The sequence below is a fragment of the Symsagittifera roscoffensis genome, chromosome 1 (genome assembly GCF_963678635.1).
Source record: "Symsagittifera roscoffensis chromosome 1, txSymRosc1.1, whole genome shotgun sequence".
NCBI lineage: Eukaryota > Metazoa > Xenacoelomorpha > Acoela > Convolutidae > Symsagittifera > Symsagittifera roscoffensis.
The window spans coordinates 38,718,450-38,740,191 of NC_087062.1; the positions used below are offsets into that span (position 1 = coordinate 38,718,450).

The 21,742-nt window shown below is 34.3% G+C and overlaps 1 protein-coding gene across 8 annotated transcripts in view; it reads left to right on the forward strand.

Moving 5' to 3' along the window:
• Positions 1–15,129, forward strand: part of LOC134844102 (orexin/Hypocretin receptor type 1-like) — a 74,962-nt gene extending 59,833 nt beyond the window's left edge. For all 8 annotated transcript variants that reach the window (XM_063860644.1, XM_063860652.1, XM_063860597.1 and 5 more), the window contains exons 4-6: positions 1–121; positions 13,689–13,914; positions 14,155–15,129. In XM_063860644.1, the coding sequence (XP_063716714.1) occupies positions 1–121; positions 13,689–13,914; positions 14,155–14,790 (983 nt within the window). In that variant the 3' untranslated portion in view covers positions 14,791–15,129. The remainder of the gene's footprint in view (positions 122–13,688; positions 13,915–14,154) is intronic.
• Positions 15,130–21,742: the final 6,613 nt, after the last annotated feature.

Here is a 21,742-nt window from a genome sequence, read left to right on the forward strand (position 1 = left end):
GCTCCTGCACTTTTTCATTCACTCTCGTCTCCTCCTTCCTCTTGATCTCCACCATCAGCATCAACAGGTGGTTCGCCATCTGCAGACCACTCACCTACATGACCTCATTCAGCAAGTCCAAGTAAGTACCACCTCCCCTTTGTCGTCCCCTCTCCTGCTGACCACCCCCAGCTACACCCCCATCCAAATCGTCCCTCAAAGGGTACCCATTTAATAATACTTTACAACGTCAGTTTTGGTCGATCAAACCTAGTTTTTTTCATTCGGTGTCAATGAATACAGATTTCAGAGTGAACGCCAACTAATTTTGAGGCTAAACGTTGCTTTAATTCAAAAGCCGGTGGTCGTATGTTAAGTTTTTTATAAATTTAACAAAACTAACTGCAGAAATTCGACAGATGTTAGCATTGTTTTTCTTTTTGTTTGGTACTACTACAACCCGCTACAAAAGACAAATTGCAAAGTTAAAAGAAAACGGCAATTTAAACAAAGTGGCCAGTTTTGCCACTGAACTCAAAACTTGAGAAATTAGCCTATGGGCGCGCCTTGCTCGGGTCGGCGCTTCACGGCAATAACTGGCTCTAGATTTTGTAAAGCAATTTACCCCCTGCTATCGAGCTTGTAAAGCGTTGGTGTGACTTCCGCAGTGAGTCTTTTTCGAATTGACTTTTAATGCAAGTTATTTGCATTTGGTTTTTTATTAGGTTGCGTGATGCTAAAAATATCCTTCTATAGTTTGTGTAGCGTGTAGGGTGATGAATAAAATGAATAAAGTCGTTTACTTTACAATTTTTCACCAAACCTTTTTTTAATTGGCTTTAAAATTTAATCAAAATATTCGAAGAGTTCGCTAAGATAAACAATTAGTCTTGTGTTTTTTTTGCATTGGTGAATAAATAATGATCCAGTTTCATTATTTTCAAAAAAAAACACAAGACTGATTGCTTATCTTAGCGAACTTTTTGGATATTTTCATTAAATTTTAAAGCCAATTAAAAACATGTTTTGTGAAAAATTGATAAACCAAACGATTTTATTCATTTTATCACCCTACACGCTACACAAAGAATAGAAGAATATTTTTAGCATCACGCAGCTTAATAAAAGACCAAATGACATCACTGAAATCAATTTGGACGGATTTAAGTTCTTTTTTTCTCATTTGAACTCCAGAAAACAATATCTTTCAATTTGTACAAAAGTTTCGTTCACAAATACTTAGTCTAGCCGATCATTGATTGAAAAAGACTGCTCACATATCATGGTAAAGCCCTGAGTGTTCCGACTGCTCCTACAGCCAATTAATTTTTTTTGATTGACTAGTTGCCAAAAGAATTGAAAAAAAAAAGAAAACGAAATATTTCATTTTTTCATAATTTTATCCCTCCGAACGCAATGTAAAGTACTGAGGGTATGTTTAGCGTCTCGTATTGTGTATAGTTTTTGTATTGCTGGCCTCTATTCAAATTGGAATGCAATAATCTGCCGCTTACATGTGCTATAGAAGGCAATATATCGCCCGTTAATTGTCTCAATTTTTCAAACCCATGTAACTTTGCAAAAAATAATTAAAGATAGACAATCATTTGAGCTCAAAACAACAGTATGTTTCAGATGGTATAAAAGTATTCCGTCAAATATTCCGCTTACCTATGAAGTGGAAAATTGACTAAACAAAGAATACCTAAATATTAAATAAAGAATACCTAAATAAATTGACTAAATAAAGAATTAAGTGTCAGTGGTAACATTCAGGGTTTTGCTCTGATACACTAGCATTCGTGTTTTGCCTTTAATGTTAAAAAATTTTCCTCCTCACTTCTCATTCTTTCTAAAGTACAACTAGTATACTTTTGAGGCGACGTTTCAGTCAACACTGTACATCTTTTTCTCTACCCAAATAAGCAAAGCATGCAACTGAAATTGAAGCTCAAGATTGCTATCAAAGACTGATTACCTATTGAAAAACTTCATTTATCGGATATGAAAAAAAGTTTAACATGGATTTTTTATGAAACATTGGTGAAAAATTTTTTGCTTCTTTTCTAAAAACTACTTGAAGTATGCGGCTTTCGTTTCAAGAAAAAATGCAATTTTTTTAAGGCAAGCTACTCTAGCTAAGAAACTTCATTTTTGCACGTTATTTCACAAGTCAAATCGGTCAGCTAAAAAAAATCAAGTTTTTCGAAGCGAATTATTCTAGCTATGGATTTTTGAAAAGAAAATTCAAATTATTTCAGACCGAATAGGTACGAAAACGATTTTGAGTTCTTATATTTTCAGCTCTAATTATTTCACAGTATTTCTTAAGGAAAATCGGGTGGCGAAAAATTTACTCAAGCAGTAAAACTTGAAAAAGGTAAGTTTTTCCATGGAGGCAAACGGATGGCGAAAAACTCTTTTTTTATTGCAACCATTCAAGCGATAAAATTTTGAAAAATTTCAAGTTGGTTCTTAGACCGAGTAGTTTTCCGAAAAAGAGAATTTTTCGATGCAAGCTATCCAAACAAAAATACTTCAGACGATAGGACGAATCAGTTTCTTTTTCAAGCAATTCGAGTAATTAAAATTTGATTAATTTCAATTTATTTTATCGAATGAATCGGATGGCAAAAAGTTTCAATTTTTCTAATAAAGCCATCCATTGAATGAAACTTTGAAATACTTCAAAGTCTTTCATTGAGTAAAACATTTCTTTGAGCAAAAAAAATCCTCACATGCCAAAAACATCCTTTTTTGTTTTACATAGCGTGTGGTGGGAAAAAAACAGAAAAGAAAAAAATCCATTTTTCACTTTTTCGATCAGCTGTTCATCGATTTTTTGAAGAAAGATTTTTTTAAATTTAAGGGCCAGTGCTAACATTCAGGGTTTTGCTCTGATACACTAGCAGTCTTGTTTTGCCTTTAATCTTCAAAAAAATTTCTCTTCAATTTCTCATTCTTGCTCAAAATACAACTGATATACATTTGAGATGACGCTTCACTCAACACAGTACATCGTTTTTTCTAACTGAATATGCAAAGAAGCTTGAATCTGAAATTGAAGCTCATGATTGCTATCAGAGACTGATTGCCTATTAAAAAACTTCAGGCGAATCGGTTTGCAAAAAAATCAAGTTTTTCGGAGCGAAAAAGTCAAGCTATGAAATTTTGAAAAAAAAAATCAAATTACTTCAGACCGAATAGGTCCGCGAAAATTTTTGAGTTTGTTTAAGCAAGCTATGAAACATTTAAAAGTTTTCAATGAGGGAAATCGGATGACGAAACATTAACTCAAGCAATGAAACTTTGAAATAGGTTAATTTTTTTTGCATGGAGGGAAACGGGTGGCAAAAAATTCTTTATTGCAGCCATTCAAGCGATAAAGCCCTGAAATATTTCAAAATGGTTCTTAGACCAAATCGTATTTCGAAAAAGTTAATTTTTTTTACGCAAACTATCCAAGGAAAAATATTTGGAAACATAACGCGAATCAGTTTCTTTTTCAAGCTATTCAAGTAATTAAACTTTGGATAAGTTCAAGTTTTTTCTTAATCGGATGGCAAAAAAAATTAATTATTTGATTAAATCCATTCAGCTGATGAAATAATTAAAGTTCGTTTATGGAGCAAAACCTTTGGCAAAAAATGAGGTTTTTTTTATGCAAGTTACTAAACCAATGAAGTTTTGAAATATTTCAGGTTGTTTTATAGACTGAATCGGGTGGTGAAAAGCTTGAGTTTTTCTACGCAGGCTATTCAAGTCATAAATATTTGAAATTGATTTGCGAAAAATTAGTTGTCTTAAGCATGTTGGCTGCTGTTTTCAGCTGATTCGTTTCAGACTGAAATGAATCTGTTAATAAAATTTTTGGACAAAAAATGAGCATTTACCGTCTTGATTTGAAATTGAGTCGAGTTCATCTAAAATATTTTCGTACTATTTTCAACAAGAATTCTAAGCATTCTAGCTTAATATTGTTTAACAATATGAGGAGTCAATCCGATTTTGACTGAAAAATTCCAGAACCTTCTAAACTCTGAAAAGTTTTTTAAACGTTGAGCTCAATGATCGCTCTTAACCATTGCACTATTTGGTAGATTACATATGGCATTAATTTTTCTGTCATTCGTTTAATGAATAAGAAGGTTAAGCGATTAACTTAATGCGCTATGGACACAATGTTTTAGTTTTTCTGTCGAGCACAACGTTTAAGAAGGCTTAGATCAGAACGTTTAAGCATCATTCAGAGCAACCATCGAACTCATTGTTTATGAGGCGTTGAGTCAAGAACTTTCTAGAACTTTCAATAATTCTAAAGTCTTTAAACAAGTTAACTCGATTCAACTTCAAGTCTAGAAAGTACTTCTCCAATTTTTTTCAATTTTTTGCGATTGCAGATTCATTTTATTCTGAACGGAGCCAACTAAAAAAGGCAAATTCCATGATTACAAAAGTATTTCTTTGCAAACCGCTTTGCGCTAGGAAATAACCTAAAATGTTTCAAATATTATAGATGGAATGGCTTCCTTAGAAAAACTTAAACTGTTCGCAAACCAACGTTGTCTATCAAATAACTTGAAATATTTCGAAATTTCATTGCTTGATCAACGTGCTTAGAAAAAATTGAACTTTTTGCTACCTAATTTGTTCTCTTAAAAAAGTTGAACTATTTTAAAGTTTTATAGCTGAAATAGCTTGCTGAAAAAAACTTGCACTTTTCGAGAACCGACTCAGTCTATATAATAACGTGAAAATAGTATTAAAAAATTCATCGGTTGTCATCCAAATGACTTCATTCATTAAGTTGAAATTTTTCGAAGTTTTATAGCTGGACCAGCTGGTGCAAAAATGTGTCAACTTTTCGCGAAACGTATCGTTTTTCTAACCAATTTACGATATGGGTTTACTTAAAATTGTTTTAGTTTCACAGCTTGAATAGCTTGATAAAAACAACAACTAATTTTTTTGGCGAGCTAATTGGTTGTTAAAGAGGTGCTTGCTAGCATATATTAAATGAAGAGAGAGAGAGAGAGAGAGAGAGAAAGAGAGTTGCTTGCTTGCATATATAAGATGAAAAACGTAATGCGCTATGGACGCAATGTTTAACTGAATGCATAGTTTTAATTTTTTCGAGTGCATTGCTTCAAAATTCCTTAAGGCTCGACTTTTAAGAGAAGTCCAAGAGTAATCTAGATTTTAAAACATCCTAAAGTTTTGATCATTCTAAAACATTTTTTTTTTGAAAAAAATCTTTCTGACAAGATGAAATCAGTTCATCTTCATGGCTACACAAAACCTGTCCATTTTTGTCCAAAATTTGGCGTTTAAAGATTCATATCAATGTAAAAAAAAATTATAGCTTTTAACAAGCGTATTGGGCAACGTAGTAAATTTTCAAAATAATTTTGACTATCAAAACTAATCTGAATTCAAATACTCTGAAGTTCTGCGGTTGCCTTTTTGTCGGCAATTTTTTTTGCTCTGAACAAATTACATGGCGAATCTTTGTTGAAGGAAAATTTTTTTTTATTGTGCTCTTGAAATAAGGCAAAAAAGAAGTTATCCGATACAGCGCAATCATTTTTCTTTGCTCCTTTTGTCAGTTCAAATGCAGCTTTGAATACTTTGATTTGAAGTTTTAACGCCGTGTCACTGTCTCAAGTACAGAAATATTTCAAAAAATTTAAAAGTTCGATAAATTTTTTAAACGATACAGTGCTGATTTAAATTATCCGGACAAAACGCATTAAACTAGAAGTTTCAAACTCGTTTTTCTCAAATTGGGGGGTTGATTTTAGAAAAAAATATACTGAGGAGAAAATTTGCTGAAAATTTTAGCAGAATTATTATGGTTAGATTTGTTTTGCGAATATCCTGCATAAATTTTTACCCGAAAAATGGATCAGTTTGGACTTTTTTTAGGTCAATCAGAAGTTACGCCAAAACTACTTGGTCGATCACTGACAAAATTATTTCAAAAGGAGCCTCCTACGTAGCCTAACGAACTTTAAGAAGGGTACATTCTCCAAAAAAAGCGCAAAAAATAGCACGACCTTTTTTGTATATCAAACAAAAATAAAGTAATTAAGACAACGTTTTGGAGATTATATCTTTCTTAAAAATTGTTGGGCTACGTAAGAGGCTCATTTTGATATAATTATGTCATTAATCGACCAAGTAGTTATGGCGTAATTTCTGGTTGACTAAAAAAGTCAAAACTGATTCATTTGTGGGGTAAAATTTTGAGCCTGATTTTCGCAAAACAAATTAAATCGTGTTAATTCTGTTGAAAATCTCAGCAAGTTTTGTTCACATGGTTTTTTTACCAAAAGTCAACCAAATATGAGAGGAACGAGTTTTTTAATTTCTAGCTTAATGCGCTTTGTCCGGATAACTTAAATCAGCACTGTATAAAAACAGCAACCTCCATGCTTAGAAAAACAAACTTTTCCGTACCAATTTGCTCTGAAATCACTTGAAATATTTTAAAGCTCATCGCTTGAAAAGCTTGAATTGAAAAACTTAATTTTTTGCAGACCATTTTGCTCTATGAAACTTGCAATTTTTGAACTTTCATCGTTTGAAAAGCTTGTTTTGCTAGTAACAATAAATTCACTGAAAGAATGCAAAACGATGGCATCAGTTCAAATTGGAGCCAATATTTCAAAAATTCGGGTAAGTGAAGACGAATCCAAGACTTGTGGAGACATGATTTTACCGCTTTCTTATCGAGATTTCTAATTTAACCTAAATCTGGCGAACGAATTTTCCAACAGCGCGGAGCAGACAATGCTTTTGATTCGATTCGCTTGACTTGCTTTTCTGCAAATCGACAATACTGTTTATTTCAAACCGGTTGTTTAGGGGTACCCTTTTTCACCCTGTTCAAATAAAACTTTGCATAAATCTCGACCTAATCATAAAATTATGCATATTTCTGAAATTTTGCGCATTAGGTTCGCTTATTTCACACAAAAGTTGCCAACCTCAAAAACGTGCACTAATTTCTTGTATTGGGTTATTCAACCGCAAAAGTCACTCAATTGAATCACTTCAGGTTGTCTGTTAATGTCCAACTGAAATTTGAAAACGTTATTTCGATGGTGGAAAAATTGATTATATCTGACTTGAAAGACCCGAATGTAAGAAAAAATCCTTTGACTGCAAAAAGTATGAAAAAAAAACGCGAACAAAATGGGGAAAATCCTACTTGACTAATTTGATGAATATTTTTTGTAATAATAATTATTCAGCGAAGTAAAAAAAATTAACAAAAAGGCTCTTTTTGACACACGTCGTTTTCTTGTTGTTCCGACTTTCGATACGAAAGTAACGGAATATTTGTGCTCGGGGTGGGTTTTTTTTTCTTCAGACAAATTTCGACTTTTTAACTAGCCATCTTTGACGGAATTTTCTTACATCATTCGAAAGGTATTGTTGTCCTGAGCTTAAATGTGAAAAAATATTTCACCTGTGATTATTTTTTGTAAAGTTATGGGGGTTTAAAAATTGCCATTTTGACCATTTTGACCAATTTGGGACAATTAACGCGCGATGTACTTCGCGCTATTAACGCGCAAGCGGAGATTTAATCCGTCCTTGAAATTGTACCAAATTGGTTGAAGAAGCTTATTTGCCATAATTGAGTTGTTACATGGCGCGTGGGGGCATGATTTTCATTAAAAAAATTCAAATTTTAGAAAAAAAAATTTCATTTTATTTAATTTCATTTAATTTTTTTATGTTATTACTGCTCCATAAACCTTAAAAGACAGTCGGAATATTCAGGGCTTCGCCCTGATACGAGCAGTCTTGTTCTGATTTATAGTGCATATTGCGAAATAGCGTCTTAAATAAATTTTTGGGACTTTGATACATGCGATGCCAAGTTCATTATCTTTTGTTTTCATTTTATTATTTACTGATTTGTAATTTCCTGGGCTTATTAATTTCCTTCTTTGGTTCAACAAATTATAAATTGAAATCAGGTGTGCTTGTGACCGCATTCAGACCGCCCTTAAAATTGGATAGCAATTAGCTTTTCGTTCGCACTGCTGCAGGATGTTTGTAAAAAACTATGGAATTTAGCTTTGTGATGCCGGCGATCAAATTGCGGCGATAAAGGCAAAACAAGACTGCTCGTATCAGGGCGAAGCCCTGAATGTTCCGACTGCCTTTTAAGGTTTTATAGAGCAGTAATAACATCAAAAAATTAAATGTATCAAAACAAATTTAAAATTTTTTTTTCTTAAATTTGAAATTTTTTTTGAAAATCGTCCCCCACACGCCATATTAAGTACAAAAGGATAGATTTCGCTCCAAATAAATTTAAAATTTTTTTTTCTTAAATTTGAAATTTTTTTTGAAAATCGTCCCCCACACGCCATATTAAGTACAAAAGGATAGATTTCGCTCCATGTAACAAATCAATTATGGCAAATAAGCTTCCTTCAACCAATTTGAAACATTCTTTTATCCAACTTAAATCTCCGCTTACGTGTTAATAGCGAGAAAAATATCGCGCGTTAATTGTCCCAAATTGGCTAAAATGGCAATTTTTAAACCCCCATAACTTTACGAAAAAATGTCACAGGTGAAATATCTTTTCAAATTTAAGCTCAGGGCAACAATACTTTTTGAATGATGTAGAAAAATTCCGCCAAATATTGCTAATTAAAAAGTCGAATTTAGTTTGAAGAAAAAAGTTCGCCCCGAGCACAAATATTCCGTTACTTTCGTTACGTAAGTCGGAACAATTAGTAAGACTTGGCGGAGGACCAAAATTTCAGTATCATTATGAGGCATATTTAATATCAAACAATCAAATATTATGTTTAAACAAGACTGTTCGTATATCAGGACGAAGCCCTGAATGTTCCGACTGCAGTTAAGGTCAATTAAAAAAAAAATTCGGTTGAAGAATTGAAAAATATTAGAAAAAAAAATTTTGTTTTCATTTTTTCTTCATTTTAACGCGCCACTATTTTAAATTCTAAGGAAGTGTTTAGCGTCCCGGTTTGCGTGCGATAGGATGAAATTGTTGGTCTCAATCAAATTTAGTTGCTTACGTGTGTTATAATTAGCTGCTTTAATTAGCTGCTTACGTGTGTTATTAATTATTACGTAAGCAGCTAATTAATGCGTAGGCGCGCAATAATTAGCTGCTAACGTGTGTTATAAGTACGCAATAAAACGCAATTAATAATCCCAAATTGTCCAAATAACAATTTTCGAACCCCCGTAAATTTACGAAAATTAATCACAAGTTAAGTTCTTTTTAAATTTGAGCTCAGGACAAAAAATTTTTTCAAAGATTATAAAAAACTTCCGTCTAAAACGCTTGGTTAACAAGTCGGAAATTGACTGAATAAAAAAAAACCACACCTAGTATAAATATTCTGCACTCTCTTCAGAAGTCAGTACAATAATAGCTCTTGAACACTTAAAGGGTGTAATCAATTTATAAACCAATATTTAGTGACTCCGTGTTGCAGCCGTTTTACTCTTACGAGGATGCTACTAGCTATTAAGTAACTTTCGCAATACGAGGATGCTGCTAGCTACTAATTAGTATTATATCCACATGCTCGTGTGCCATCGAACAAAAAGTAATATTTTTAACCATCATGGCATCCTTTTTTGTACGAAGATCATGGTGTAAGCTCACTAATTTTTTGGAGGGCAAGAAACCAAATGAGGTGAGGCAATTTTTTCGTTCCGCTGCAGTTTGTTTTCAGGCGCGGCTCGTGTTTTTTTTTTCAAGATTTGCCCTGTAACTTCATAATTAGAGACAAACTCAGAAACTTTCAACTCTACTTAGCTCAGAGAGTTTCTTACATGCAAAATTATTTGAGTTTTGAACCGGTAAATTTAAGAATATGCATGTATCTGCATTATTTTTGTTCCAAAGTTGGATCCAGATTCTATTCAGATGTGTTTCATTTGTTTATTTTGTAGTTTCCACGTAAAATAAGGCGTCTCAAACAAACCTTAGATTGGGATGAATGATACACCATTAAAAAACCCTTGCAATTGTGACTAGACTTCGACTTAAAAACTTTCATAAAATTGTTTGTCTACAACTCAAGTTTGACGTTTCAATTTAGACGCATTTAGAATGATTTCATCTTTTCTGTAGTTCATTTCAAGCTTGTATTGCGTACAACTTTCTATAACATGATTTTTTAAATGAAAAAATGCAATTGAAATTGCTAAAGTTTGAACTTGTTCAATTGTATTTTTTTGTATTGTTTTTGTTTGCACTCGCTAATAAGGCGAAAAAAATATCAATTTTTCTCAATACAATTTTTTCCGAGATGTTGCGTTGCAGCTCAAGATACAATGGTAAGAGATTTTTGACAACAGGTCACTGATCCTAAGCTAATGCTCATTTGTGTTTTTGAGTTTTTTAAACTGAACTAAAGAAGACCACAAAAACTGTTTTATTTGAAAGTTTTTTTAAAATGTCAAATTTTCTAATGTTAATTTTTGACATGATTGGAGGAATAAAATCAAAACCTGCAAATATTAGAGTCAGTTTGTGGAAAACTACTTTGAAGTGGGAGTTCATTGTCGTTTGTAAAATTCGTGGCATTTAGTGTGCAAAATCTTAAGATTGAGGCCAATTTCTTTCACAGCTGAGGCAAGAATTTCGAACAAGAAGCGTTATCATTAAAACTTGTCGTGGTAACTGGCACAGCCAGCCATTTTTTATATTACTTTGACGGTTCCCAAGCTTATCACCCCGTGTTTTGTAACCCCCTTTTTCTTAACCCCCTCTCATATAACCCCCAAATCAGATAACCCCACTACAATTTAACCCCTTTTTAAAACCAATTGTTAGAATCAAAGTGAAAGTTACTTGAAAAGGACTCGGAACCATATCGTCGGTAAACATCAAAGCTTTAATTGCGAAAAATTTTGCGAACCAAAATGAGTTAAAATGCACGCTGCTAAATGCATTTTAGATTTGAAAAGAAATGACCTTGCCGATAGTCTAGACTTTGATATGAACTTGAAAACGAATCCGACCGACATGATTCAAAATGGTGCATATACAAAACAGTCCAAAACCATTTGAATTTCTTGACCTTGATCTTTTGGCGCCGACAGAATTGATCTACGCTTTGAAAACTCAAACATGGGCTTAATTAAAGATCAAAGAGCCAAATTTGGAAGAATAAATCGGATGACAACCAAAGGCCTCATGGTATAGTGGTTAAAGCGTTAGTCTCAAAATCTAGAGATCAAAGGATCAAATCCCTGGCGGCACAAAAAATTTTCCAATTTTTCCAAAAAAGTTGAATTTCGGGTAAAAATGATAACGGGTATACCAAGGGTACAATAAATGGGTTAACCTTACAGGGTTGGGCGGAAGGAAAAGAAAAGTCATCACCTTGTATGTATTTATTATTTTGCCGGTTTCAAATCGACTCTAGCTCAATTTTGAAAAATCAAGGAAAATAATTAAACTTGGAAAAATTTTTATTGCTTGGCAATATAGATTAAATAGCAAATATTTAACTCAAGTTCGCCATAGCGCGAAAGAAATGCAAATCAGTTTTTTCTTCGTACACATGCATAATATTCTGCACTTTTTCGTTGAGCACCCGGTATTTTTTCTTTTTTGTAAATTGGTGCCCACTCGAGGCGTTATAAAAATTAAGTTTTTGGACGGAAGCGTCTTTTTGCAAATTTGCAATCACTTTCCATATACTGGGATGCGATCCACTGAAGTATGACTGTATCGCTTAGCTCCTTGATGTTTTTCAAAACTAGTCGAGCATCACTAGTTGGGGTGTTACTATCGCTTAGCTCCTTGATGTTTTTCAAAACTAGTCGAGCATCAGGTTTGCCCGTGGAAATATCGTGATTATGTTGACCCCTCGTTTCAATAAAATTTTCTCCTTCCGTAATTGCTGTTGCGCGGCATTTATGGGTTTGGTACTTTGAGCAGTTCCAATTTGTTGTTGTTTTGTTTTTTCGTTTAAGGTAATACTCGTGGCCTGATACCACTAGCATTTGTTTATCTTTCGAAGATTAAAAAAAATGGAATGACGCTTCAAACATTATATCTGATCTGATAGAGTGGTATAACAATGGTTAAAGAAATAGGCAGTATGATTTTTTATAAAACTCACAAACGTCTTTTGTTGCCTTCAATTAGCACCATGTAGGTTATCTCTGTTTTAAACGCGTGAGTGAGGGATTATTTCTCTAACTAATCGAAATGCAATTACTTTTGAGATGCTAGAGGCATCAAGTGAATTAAGACTAGCTTTTCAGGCCTCAATTAGTAAGCTTAATTGGACTACTCCTGTACTTATAAAAAGGACTTAATTTGGAACAAATTATCGTCATTAAAAGGGGGTTAAATTGTTGTGGGGTTATCATGTTACGGGGTTATGATATAGGGGGTGTAAACAGAGGGGGTTAAATATCGTAGGGTTAAAGAGTGGGACACCACTTTGACACGCTGTTTTTTTTCGAAACGCGAAGGAAAAATTTATAAATGTTGGTTATCATCACAAATTTTTTGACTGCTTTATAACGTTTACGGAATTATTTTCAAAATTTACTTTAATTTGATGAAGTTTTAATAAACAATAGAAATTATTTCTTCTCGTACTTTTCATTGAAATTATCCTCCGCACGCCATATAAGGTGATAGATTTCACTTATAGTAACTTAAACAGTTAGTGCAAATAACCAGCCTCAATTACTTTTGAAACTATTTCTAAGCCGGGTTACTTCTCCGTTTCCGCGTTACAGAAGGAAATATAACGCTCATTTACCAAGTTTGAGTTCAGATTATCAATGCTTTCAATTGGTTAGTAAAAAACCGCCCAAAATTGACTAGTTTGAGAGTCGAAAATTGTCTGGAAGCAAAACCAACCCGAGCTCAAGTATTCTGTCATCCTCCTCAAAAGCCGGAACAACAAGCGACAATTCGTATAGGTGATCATTCATAACAAGAGTGCTCGTATCAAGGCAAAACCCTTCAACGTCTTTGAAATAGTTTTGAAAATTTGATTTTTTTCGCCACTTTTTTGATTTTTTTTTCAAAACTACAAGATTTTTTTCGCCACTTTTTTGAAACCTTTCCCAAACGCTATGCCAGGTACAAAATTTACAATTTTTCTTGTCGGTCAACGGATTAAAACACCAAAAATCTGGCCTTCATTCAATTTAAAACAATTTATGAGCGGGTTGAATAGCCGTTTACACGTTAATACACAAAACATCTCGTGCTAATTGTCGAAATTAGCCAAATTGGCAATTTCGAACCCCCATTATTTTCAACAAAAGGTTCACAAGTTATTTTTTTTTAATTTGAGCTAAAGATATCCTTAGCCATCAGATGCATTGAGAGAAAAAAACTACCCCGATCATAAAAGCCATCAGATGCATTGAGAGAAAAAAAACTACCCCGATCATAAATATCCCGCCCCTTTGTTCGAATGTCGGAAATACAACAGAATCAGTTGATTCAAACTCACGATAATGATAATTGTCTCGAATATTTCCGCAGATGCCAATGTTTTTTACGGCCTGTCACTTGTTTACGAATTGTTACCTGCTACGAATTATCGCCCTTTCCCTTACACCAGTTCCTCACTGGGTCCTTTTTTCAGCAACTTTGTTAACTAAGAGATGTGGTAATAATTTCGGTAGCAGTAGTTAAGAAACAATTCGCCATTTTTTAGGGTTCGGAACGTGCTGCTGGGGATCTTCGGAGTGTCGGTGGTGCAGGGGGCAGTCTGCTTCGGCTACTACTTCACCTCCCTTAAACTCCTCCAGGACATCATAGATGTGCAGAACTACATGGTCTACAATATACTGGTGATCACTGCTCTGGCCATCATGTTCTACTCCTACTTCCACATCATCAAGACGTTCCAGTTGCAGAACGAACGACTCAGACGTCGACCGGTTAGTGAGAATCACAAAACTCAAATTAACATCATCTCTAGTTGACAAACATTCTGCAAGATAAGACGTCCACTTTTTAAATTTGTTGACTAGCAAATTCGTTGTAAGTAATGCTTATAAGAAAATGAACATCTTTTTGCTAGATTTTTCCAGCCTGGTCGCGGAATCCCTGTAATGAAACGTTTCATTCTAGCTTCTGGCAAAGCAAATTATAAGCTTTCATTTTATTATTTTTTTCAGATGCCAACGTCAATGCAGACCATGCACAAAGAAAACCATTCGGAGCACGACCGAGAGGAAATGAAGCCATGTACTTCTGCTCAGGCGAACGAAGTCGGAGGGGGCGGAGAGCCAAACGAGACTGACAACGGATCAGTTCCTCCGCCGGCACTTGCAATTGAGGAAGAAAACAGTCAACCACCAAGACGAGTCTCACTCGGGGTCCAAGCTGCTGTTGACCGAAAAGAGTCGCAGCCAGTTTCCAGCAACAGCAGCCGAAGTGCGTCGCGAGACCCGAAGAATAAAGTAACCTTCACCCTTTTTGTAATTTCCACCTGTTTTCTTATCTGTGTCTGTCCATTTCTGATATTCGAGAATCTCGTCTTTTTTCTCAAATGGGACCAGAGCAAACGGGAAGTTCAAGTTGGCAGAAAACTGACCCGAATTCTTTTCCTTCTCAACTTCGTGAGCAATCCGATCATCTACTTTGCGACTAGCCAGATTTTCCGAGAGAGATTGGGAGCGCTGTTGCGATTCGTGATTCCAGAGAGAGTTCAGAAACTGTTTGAGAAGAGACCGAGTCCAGCAGATCGTCAGTCGGTAACTCGCGCTACTACTCAAACCGGCCGTCCGAGTATCTTCTCTTCTCGCGTTTAATGAGGACAAAACTTTGCGTTTAGTACCGCTTTATGCAAAAGTTCCATATTACACTTTTTAGGAGTCGTATTTAACAGAAAAACAACAACAGAAAAAAAAATTTGGCAAAATCTTGAAAGTAGAGAAAAAGGATCTGATTCAAACTGATGGTTTTTATAGCAAAAATCATGCTCTGTTTTAAGTTTGTGGCTTTCAAGCGCCAGGCAGATCCTGATATAGCCAAACGCTGTTTTTTAAGCCCTTCGTATCTTTCATTCTACGTGTAACTCTATTCTATTGCAGCTCAAAGAATTTTAATTTCAATGTATGTATTAAACAGCCGTGTAATAATCCAGATTTGTAGACTTAATTTTGAAATTTAATTATTTGAAGCTAAAGTTTTTTTTTTTAATCAACTGACATTGCACAAACAGATAATTTCTGAAATACCAAGATTCATAATTAAATAATAATTTCAATTGTAGAGGAGCCTTTGTGAAATCGTGCTTTTTCTGCCAATTTTCAAAAAAAAGAGCTATGCTGCTAGGTCAGTGATAAAGTTTTGCTGAACTTTTTTTTCGATTAACTAATTGTAATCCTCATCAGCAGGGTTGTTAAGGTCAGGCAACTGAGCGAATGCATTAAACTAAAATGGCACCCGTTTTTAACTTAGCGTTGCATCACTTGAAATATATGGTGCGGTTTGACCTTGAAACATCTTGATAAAAAATATCAAAATATCATCGAATAGCCAATTGTGATTATTTAAGTTCAATTACAAAAACGGATGGAGAGCGCCATTGAAGTGACGATAGTTTCCGCTTCTCAGTCGAAAGTTTGGTGGTGCGAAACACAACGATTCCGATGCTTAGCGGTGAAGCAGCATTCCACAGCCCAAAACCAGCAAAAAAAACTAAGTTCTCTATTAAAGACACACCAGCAGTTCTCCCATATGAACAGTAGAGCTCGCATGTTGGCTCTTTTTCTCGTGGATAAATCAAAAATTGTAACCATAAATCTCACATAAAACATCCTTGCTATACAGACGATCATGAAATATAGAAAAAAAAGATATAGGCAGCAGAAAGGTAACAGAATTCACTCAATGAAAGGGGATCAACGGACACTGCCTTAGAAAAAGAATTGTCATTCTCTTATCTTATCTGATTTGACCGAGTGTCAGTTTTTATATCCTTCAAACTCACCAATCTAGTTCACACATGCATACCTCTAAATTAAAACTAGATTTCCGACTCCCATTCTCTTTTTTTTTTACCCCTGGCAGTGTTTCTCATCACAAAAACTTTTTTCTCGTCGATATCATGAACCTATTATGTAATTTTACAATATTACAGTCAAGTAAACTTCTAAAATGGTGATGAGCGTCTGCAAGAACTGATTGGTTGACGAAGTAAAACTCGAAATATAGAATTATACCCTTGAACAAATTTTGTTCTGTGACTGGGTTTAAATTTATTTGTAATTTGAAACTAATCTGACCGTGTTGAAAAAGAAAGTGAAATGAATTTCACTCCAGATTGATTGAGTACAGTTTTTTTTTCCACGCTTTTTGTACTAATCCAATTGAAATTGAACCCACGTAGGGTATAAAATTACCTGAAGGAGTGAAAAAGAACGAGGAAACTTTCAATCCAATTGAACAATTTCAAATTAGTTGCATTAAATCATCAGCGGGCAAAATGAAGGATCTCCTTCAAATTGAGACTTAGAAATAGTACAAATCTCATTAATCAATAATTTTTATGTTTCAACTTTCTTTCCAAAAAAGAGAGTACTCTTAGAACTGTGATTACGTTTGTCTGCGTTTTAAAATGACTGGTCCTTAAGTTATTTATTTTAAACAATTTCTCAGATTTTTTTTGTTCTTGCAGTAGGAAAAAAGTATTTCAAGTATTTTAAGGGAGATTAAGTTCCCTTTCTGGGAATTTTGCATTCTATGGCAAACGCACTCTGGGAAAACTTTTTTTTAAACTATATAAATTGTAAGATAATATCCAATTTAATCCTCTATAAACGTCTACAAGATTCTATTTCAGATTATTTTGCAATAGCTATTCGTTCAATTTTTGCCATATGAAATTTTGGATGGAACAAACTTGAATCAAATAGCTCGCCTCACATTGATTTGAGAAGAATTCTCAGGCGGAATAATTTCCTGCTAATATAACCCGCTTGAAAATTACGCGCGAATCAATAATACAAAATTTCACACCCAAATAACTATGCAAAAACTGAATTGAAATTAAACCGTTTGAAAAAAAAAGAGGAAACTACACGCGAATCAATCATACCAAAATTCACACCTGAATAGCTATGCAAAAAATGGTTGCACGTTAAATATCTTCCAATCTTCAAATCAAAACAACTCCCGTACCCAACGGAAGCTGTTTTTCAAGATAGAAGTTTTTATAGATTATCTAGCCTAGTTTTCCCGTATTTTATGTGCAGAAATGATCTATTTCTTTTCTAGTTTAAAAATAAACAGTTTCTAAAATTAAATACCAAAAAATCAGTCCACTGCTCAACCGCAACGAGATATATTTGCTTCGAGTATACACAGTAACAGTAGCAACACAGTGCAAACTAAATACTAAAAAGCTAGCACATCCAGCTAGAAAACAGAAGGTCTGAGGTTCCAGCAACACCATGAGAATTTTTCCTAGCTAGAAATAGCTCAGATTTAGCTAATTTCTGACCGGAATTAAGATGAGAAATAATGAATTTAAAGAAACTCCCTGCTTTACTTAAACATTTCGAAAAGAATTTTTGGGCAGAAGTTAGATTATATACAAAGTATTTCAGGCCTGAAACAAAAAAATTTACTCGGTACGGGCTATATCTCTCAAGCTGAAGAAAAGTTCCGAAAAAACTTGCGAAAAATATAAATGAAACATTTCTGAAGAATAACAAGACTGCTCGCATCAGGGCGAAGCTCCGAATGATCCGAAAGCTTTTTAAGGTTTATGGAGCAGTAATAACTTTAAAAAAAAAACAATTGTATTAAAATAAAATGATTTTTTTTTCTAAAATTTGAGAATTTTTGTGAAAGTCATAACCCCACACGCCAAATAAAATCATCCTCCCACAAGCCTTTTTTGTAAAAATCCTTCCCTCACACGCTAGGAAAACATTTAGGGCGAAGCCTTGAAAGTTCTGAATGCCTTTAGAGGTTTATAGAGCAGTAAAAACTATAAAAAAAAATTGAACATCAAGAAAAAAAAAAGAAAAAAAAATCTAAGAATGTTTGAGATTTTTTGTGAGAATTATCCCCTTACACGCCATAAAGATAGATAGGTAGATAGTGTACAGAAGGATAGATTTTGCTCCTTGTAACAAATCAATTATGGCAAACAAGCTTCCTTCAACCAGTTTGGAACAATTTCTATGACGGAATAAATCTCTGCTTACGCGTTAATAGCGCAAAAAATATCGAGCGTTAGTTGTCCCAAATCAAATTGGCCAAAATGGCAATCTTTATAACCCCATAACTTTACGAAAAATCATCAAAAGTAAAATACATTTTTAAATTTAAGCTTCGGACAACAATAGCTTTTGAATGATAAAAAAAATTGTCTGAAGAGAAAACCCAACTCGAGCACAAATATTCCGTTACTTCAAGCACCAATAGTTGATCGTTCTTTGAAAATCGAAAAACAAAAAACATGCTTGTTTTCAATAAATTTTGATCAATTATGATAATAATTGATAATAAAAATTTGCCTGAAGCTTCTTGCTGCAAAAATTGCTTAACTTTTCACAAAGTAAGTGTATATGATTTTTGCTCCTCTGAATGAGTCTCTGAGATATCAAAAATCTATTCACAAATCGACAAATCAAAAAATAAACTTTAGCCAATAAAGCTATCAAAACTTTGAGCTAAACGTTTTAATTTATAAAAGGCAACAAAAAACGACCTGTTCAAATTCTTTGGAAATCCTCAGACTTAACCAAATTTTTTTAAGAAACAGCTTTTAAAGCAACCATAATAAAACGCCCGACTAGCATACAAAACTGGATACATTTTGTTACCTGTAATGATTTTTCATGAAGTGCCGGGAATTCGATTTACCTCTGTTTGCTTAAATGAAAAACATGTATATTGTAATTTTCATTAACCCCTACAAACGCGACAGAAAATGTAAAAAACAAAATCCGAAAAAATGTAAACATATGCCAGGTTTATCCAACATATATATCAGGGGCGGATTTATGGGGGTGGGCGGGGTTTGGCGGACGCCCTTTCCTCAGCCATTCGACAACCTACCGACCCACAGGGTCTCCCCTTGGTACTATTTTGAGATATCCGTTTTTGGCTGACGAATACTAAAAGTCTTCTAAAGGCACCTTCGGCGCCCATATATACTACTTTTGAGGGGGAGCGCGCGCAAAAAACGCATTTTTTTTAATCAAAATTTTCAAAAAAGTGCCTAAAACGCCTTTTTGGCCTGTTTTTTCAATATTTTGTCTGCAGAGCAGAAATTTGACTAAAATAGGGTCTTTTTAGTAAAAGAGAGCTCGGAAAATCAGTTTGGTTGACCTACAAAAAAAAAGTCGACCAATTTTCCGAAAAAATCTTGAAAATCCGCCCCCCTCGAGAAACTCCTAGATCCGCCCCTGATATATATATATATATATATGTATATATATATATATGCACCATTTGTTTTAACTTCAGACACCCTGAAAACATCAAAAGACTTAAAGCATTCCCTGGTCCGAACAAAATTGTTTAGTTTTATATAATGATACAATTCTTGTGATAAAAATTATTGCATCGGTTCGGTAGCTGGTAATATTTGTTCGTCACGTTAGCGTTTTTCTAAGAGGATTTAAAAACGAAGTTTGCACCAATAGAAATGACTTTTGCTTATCTTCTTTATATCTTTTCAATTGTTCAATTGTCAAGTTTTTCTTGTTGAGTTTTTGATCAGCGATCAATCAGAGCTGCTTCTTGTTACCACCAAGTCACCCATTTAGAAAAATTATTGCACATGTTGGGTATTCGACTACTTCATAAAAGTATCGTAATTGTCAAATATTTCATCAACTATTGTGGTTTTGGAATCAGAAAAAAAAATACTATTCTGTTAAGAAAAACTTGTCTCAAATTTTACATTTTTAGACAAAAAACAGAGAAGATTATATAACACTGCGCTCCTTATATGAACTCTTTAGAAAATTGTAGCACATAATAACCCATTTTTGCGGTTTTCTACCTAAAAAGTTCCCTATTACGGACAAAAAAAAACAGACAAAGAATATAATAGGGTTGACAAAACAAAAAAAAATCGTCTTTTTTTTTCCAAATTTGAGTTAGAACAAAAACCGATTAACTTTGCACAAAAACCGATTACTCATGTTTGCGCCCATGCATCTACTGATGCTCGTAATGTTAGAGATCAAGGCAACTGCTTTGCTTTTTTTTAAATATAACTTTAGAAGTTTTTTTAAAGATTTGCCTCACATAAAACAATTTTCAAAAAACTTGGAACAAATTATAAAACTTGTATAAACTAGGCGATAAAAATTGTTGCTTATCACTATCTTAGTTGCACTCTAGCGTGTTTTTGCAGAGCGTTCTAACTTTTTTTATACCGGGTAAACGAAAATAATAGTCTCAAAACGAAACATTATTGCAGTTTTTGTGTTATTCTTGAACAATTTTAGTATTTATTCAATTTACTGCAGCGTAGGGGTTCAATCCTAGTTTCCAGTATAGAAAAAAATCAATCAGAATGAAATGACTTTGAAAAAAAATTAACTATCCCAACACGCAATGTCAGCAAAAAATTATTTTTTTGGATCGATTAACCAATAACTTGGACCAATAAGCTTGCCTGAAAAAAAATCGGAAGCATTTCACAAAAAAAAAGTACATGATTTCACCTCACTGCCTATCTGTTAACATAACATTAGGATGATTATCTGAAATAGCGAAACAATTTCAAACCCCATACGCGAAAAGTTGAGCCCATAAAAAAGTCGCTTGTTATTTTACAGCAATTGTGAGATGATTAGAATGGGGATTGCTACCAAAAGATTCAAATGGTTTTCGTCACAATTGGTAACACCCAACCGTAGGATGGGGATTGCTACCAAACGATTCATGTGGGTTTTGTCACACAAATGGTAACACTCAGGCTTCTACTCTCAAATTTCCGTAACACTATTTCCGGCAGACGGTTTACCTGCCATTCATCAATATCGTGATGTCACACCTTCAGTAACGATTATTAGCAGCTGCAGCGTGCTTTTTTGAAGCAAGCAGACCCTTTTTTCTATGAATTGCGGATGGTGCGGCAGTTTAAAAATTGTATTTATAATAAACTATTGTTTCGAAATTCTACCAGATGGCAACCTCGGGAGCGTGATCTGGAGTAAAGCCAGCTACTGTTATTTTTTTTTCTAGATGTCGAAGATGCTTTTCGTGTACGCGCCGAAGCAGAATGGAGGTGTCTTCTCTCTAAGAATTTGCGCTGCCAAGTGGTCCTTTTTCCAGCTTGCAATTGCTAAATAAATAGCCCTGGTGATCTAATATAAAGGAAGATCGCGCATCAGTAATGGCTTCGGCGCACAACCACAAAGACTTTAAATTTGGCTCAGGGGCAGATTTTCAAAAAAAAAACATTTAGGTCGACCTTTTTTTAGGTCGGCCAAATTGATTTTCCGAGCTCTACCAAAGTACAAAAAAGACCCTGTTTTGGCCAAAATTTCTGCGCCGCAGGGGAAATATTGAAAAAACAGGCCGAATTGCGTTTTTTCGGCGCGCACTACCCACTCAAAATTAGTATAAATTGGCGCCAGAAAAATTTTGGGGTCCGTCAGCCAAAAATGGATATCTCAAATTAGTTCAAAGGGGACCCTTTGGGTCGGCAGGGGGTCGAATCCCTGAATTTGGTCTGAATTTGACCTCGTATGACTTCTTCGAGATTTCTGAATTTGCGCTTATACA